The sequence below is a fragment of the Austrofundulus limnaeus genome, unplaced genomic scaffold, assembly GCF_001266775.1.
Source record: "Austrofundulus limnaeus strain Quisiro unplaced genomic scaffold, Austrofundulus_limnaeus-1.0 Scaffold26, whole genome shotgun sequence".
NCBI lineage: Eukaryota > Metazoa > Chordata > Actinopteri > Cyprinodontiformes > Rivulidae > Austrofundulus > Austrofundulus limnaeus.
In genome coordinates, this window is record NW_013952428.1 from 1,533,265 (window position 1) to 1,537,858 (window position 4,594).

A 4,594-nucleotide genomic window follows, 5' to 3' on the forward strand; every position below is an offset into this window, starting at 1 on the left:
GCTTTACCTCATATTTTGTAGTTTAATTTACCATCATATTTATTTTTCCAGCTTGGTTCCAACAAATTCTATAATTTTGCACATAATTTACATTTTACTGTTTGTTTATATAAATTAATTAATTAATTAGGGGTGCAAAAATACATGTACCCATATTGAACCATTCAATACAGTGCTTTAGGTTCAATACACACTTGTATGGAACAATACAGATTTTTAAAATTTCTTTTATGAACTTGTCTTCTGAAGATGCTCTGTGTTAGCCTGGCCCTTGCCTTCCTACGCAGCTCCGCTCAATTCTAGTTTCCCTTCTCTGCTCCGTCTGGCATTTCTCCCATTGACAAGGATTTCGCTGGCAGATTTTTAGCCGGGCCAATCAGAGAACAGAACGTCAATTTTCTGCGCAGTGTCTGCTAGTTATTTTAGCATACGGCAGTGGAGGAAGTGAATGAAGCCAGTCTGTGTTGATAAGGCTTCCAAATTAAAACAAATTTGTCTGAGAAAGCAGCAGCTCTCATTTACAGTCGTCTCGTTCAGCTCCGTACTTCTCTCCTCTCAGTAGTTGTTTACAGCACAGGTGATTTCTGGTTAGCTTCTTAGCTTAGCCTCCTTCACAGCGACATACGTCGCAGCCAACTGATCCAATCATTTTAAACTTCAGCAGAGGCCACGCCTCCTACAAGAATCACTTCTCTGTGCATCAAGTCCAGACCCTTGTACGAAGCAAAGTGAAGGACAGGGTCTGCTTTAAACCTCTGTGTTGAAGGATCAGTGGATCTGTGTTCGACTACTCTATCTAGGCTGTATTTTTGAGCACAGATCCACTGAGAAACTTGCTGTTTCAGCAAAATTCATATTTAAATGTAATTTAAAAATGGTACTTTTGAGGTTAAACAAATGTTCATAAATAATTTCAATAAATTACAAGTTAAAAAGGGCATGGAATTTTTGTTATTTGTATCGAAAAAATATCGAACCGTGAGACTAAAGTATTGAACCGAACCGAATCATGTGTGTGTGTGTGTGTGTGTGTGTGTGTGTGTGTGTGTGTGTGTGTGTGTGTGTGTGTGTGTGTGTGTGTGTGTGTGTGTGTGTGTGTATACACATGTATACATACATACATATATATACACATATATACATACATATATATATACACACATATATACATACATGTATATATGTATGTATGTATATATGTATGTATGTATATATACATATATATAAATAAAGTTCTCCTTTTTTAATTATATTAGTGCACTTTTAAGTGTATTTATTTATTTACTAGTCACTTTATATATTTCTGCTTTTATTTCTAATTATGTCAGTGTCGGTCCTCCATACTTCAGAAGCCTTTCATTCAAATCAGGTGTGTTTGAGCAGAGAAAACAGTAAAACCTGCCGGGCTGCGGCCCTCCAGGACCAGGACCCCTGTCCTAAATAAACCAGATGCTTTGTTGGTCTATGTCCTCAGGAGGCAGTGTAGCTCCATGTCTGCTACTTTAGACCACTTATAAAACTCAGCTCCTGTGTGTGTGTGTGTGTGTGTGTGTGTGTGTGTGTGTGTGTGTGTGTGTGGCTCAGAGGACGGTCAGATAGTCGGGCTGGTGTGTGACACAGAGGGCCAAAGGGAGGGGTGGAGCGGGGTCTGATGGAGGCTGCCGCAGAGCCAGCAATTCACCATCACAAGACTTCTTTTGTCTGAGGTCTTTTGACATCAGCATGTGCGTCAGAGACAGACAGAACACCACAGACACACACAGACACACACATTATCTGCAGCCGTACAGTAGTAGCTATGCCTTTCTTATTTGGTCCAAACATAAACTAGTTATCCAAGAATCCCTTTTCCTCATGTGAAAAACCCTCAGCCCGCGGTGGAACCACAATGTGTTGTTTTGTGTTCGCAGATCCGCAGGAAGGAGTTGTGGTTCTGCTGCCAGCCGAGTCCCAGCAGCAAATGGTTCAGCTGCTTTACTTCTTCCCCAAAATGTCGCAGCCTCTGCTGGCCAACCTGAGCGGCTGCTGCACCGCCGGACGCATCTCCTCCGGCCTCGCCGCCTCCCTGATCCGTATCGTCCACTTTAGGTGAGCTCGTAGCCCCGGCCGCAGGCCAGACGTCTGGATTTCTGACGACGTTCTGCTAAAGTCTCAACTGTTGCAGCGAAGACACCATAAGATGGCAGTATTGTGCTTTCGTAGAAAAATCAGTGATGTTTTACCTCATTTCTAACCTGCTTGTTAAAAAAGGAAACTCATTGATAATTTGATATTTGTGACCCATCATATCAAAATGAAGATTAAGTCAAATTTGGTCAAAATGACCTGATTACATTTTCATATTCCTGCTTTAAAAGCTACATTTTGACACCTGGATCATTCTGATTTTATAAACTCATCCAGAGATATGACTTCATTTGTCTTGTTGGTTATGATAATACATTACTGTTTGGTCTGAATCCTTACTTTATGTACATTTGAGTAATTTTTTATGTTAATATAAAGAGGAAACCTCAAATATTATTTTTATATTAAGATTTCCCAGTTGGAAAGAAACAAAAACATTGCTAGCTCACAGGGAAAAACTCAAAATTTTAAGGCGTTTTTCCTCAAAATCAGGTTTTTTGTTGCTACTGCTCAAAAAAATGCTTCAACATGTCTTTTAGGATTATATTTCAGACAGTTTATCCAAATGATACATTGATAAGGCATTAATTATATTTTGACAAAGTGAAATTTTTACATGTTTAAATTAAAACCCTATATCTGCCTTAATCCAGGCTTCCTGCAGATCCTTATAAAGTCTTAAAAGTCAGTGAATTCACCAATCCAAAAACAAGGCCTTAATTAGCCTTAAAATGTCTTAAATCAATCTGTCAGAAGTCTTAAAAATGTTAACACATTGTAAATAGGATGATTGTAATTCATCACAAATATTAAAATAATTGGTAAAAATTATTTTTTTAAATGCAGACATTCCCCTTTGACATCACTTCCTGTTATTTCACATGCAGATATCTCAACTGTTCATCTGAGCCGTGTGAAACTTGTTTTGTAATATATTAATGTTGTCTTTCCAAAAATGTATTCACTTTTCTTACAAAAATATTGATGTCACAGGCACTTTAAGGTTTCATCTACAGCAAATTAGGGTTAAGACCCCACTGTGGGTCCGAAAAATCCAAATTTTAAGTTGTTAGAGGATTTCCTGAAATTAAATTAAGTTTAAAACTGACTGCTAAAAATATTTCTGCTATAGTTAGATATGTATAAAAACAATTGGTCTATTAGCTATATTTGAATACTTTAACCAAAAATACTTTGATTCATGAGTTTCTGCCAGTTTAAATTTTTTTGTCATTTGTGTTTATTATGAAATTGGTCTTAAATTTAATTTCACTTGGCATTAAAAAGTCTTAAAAGGTCTTAAATTTAACTTGCCTTAAACTGTAGGAACCCTGTAATCTTCGTTTCGATGTAACGGCTCACATTTATCTTATCGATGACAACAGAAGCTTTTTAATTTTTTTACAGTTTACTTTTATCTGAGGTCATATTTTTGACCTCTTTTTTTTTTTTTTAATGTACAGAGTTCATATGAGTGGTGCATAATAGATTTGATACAAAGAGTTCTTTGGGAGTTTGGAATGCAGCATGGAGAGGAACGTCTGCATGTGCCTCCCAGGCCTCACAAAACACACATTCACACAGTTTCTGCTGTTACAGATGCATCCCCCCTGAGGACAAGGAATCACTTTTATAACTGTTTTTATGTGCGTTGTTGTTTTTAATATGCTCCTGTGAAACATGGAATGGCCAAATACTGAGAAGGAATGAAAGAAGTTGATTTATTTATTTATTTTTTATTTTTGAGTTTTTGAAGTTTTTTTGTCTGCAACACGTTTGCTGGTTTTGTTGGACAGGTCTTCTCTGAGCGGCTGGTCCGTCGGGAACCAGGAAGCGGCTCTGCAGGACGTGGACTACATCAGCTTCCTGTTCTCCACCCTCGTAGGCTTCTCGTCCGAGAACCTGACCGCCCTGCAGGAGGACGAGAGCGCCACGCCTCCTTCTTCGCTCGCGCCCATCTGTCTGCACCTCACCCCGTTGGAGCAGTTCACACACCACTGGGATGTTGTTGAGGTGCAACTCTTGTTTTTATTTGTTAATTTTTTAAAATTTTACAGCCACTTTTCTCAAAACCACAAATGGTAAACAGATGAGTTTAGAATCAGATTGAGACAGGCGAAGGAAAATGAGACATTCATCGTGTTTCCATCCACTTTTCAAAATTCGCAAAAAATTAAATAAATAAAAATTCGAATCTAGACTGTTTCCACCTAGTTTCCCTCTCGACTGTTTGATGCGAATAAACGAGGCTACGCAACGCGTGATTACATCAGAGGTCGGCGACGAGCTTTACGGTAGTAAGCAGGAAGTGAAACTTGCTAACTAGCAGAGGCTAATCATCTCGGGACAATGGAGCAATTTTTTCGTGAATGCCTTGCTATTGGGCAAGTTGTAATTATTCTATCTATTCAGCTAGTACAGGCTATATTTTTTTGACAAACAGTACAGGCTATGTTTAACGCTTCCA

At 38.4% G+C, this 4,594-nt stretch overlaps 1 protein-coding gene across 1 annotated transcript in view; it reads left to right on the forward strand.

The window, feature by feature from the left end:
* tex10 (testis expressed 10) overlaps positions 1-4,594 on the forward strand; it is a 23,476-nt gene that overhangs the window by 11,876 nt on the left and 7,006 nt on the right. The window contains exons 11-12 of the mRNA XM_014004742.1: positions 1,911-2,088; positions 3,924-4,140. Of these exons, the coding sequence (XP_013860196.1) occupies positions 1,911-2,088; positions 3,924-4,140 (395 nt within the window). The remainder of the gene's footprint in view (positions 1-1,910; positions 2,089-3,923; positions 4,141-4,594) is intronic.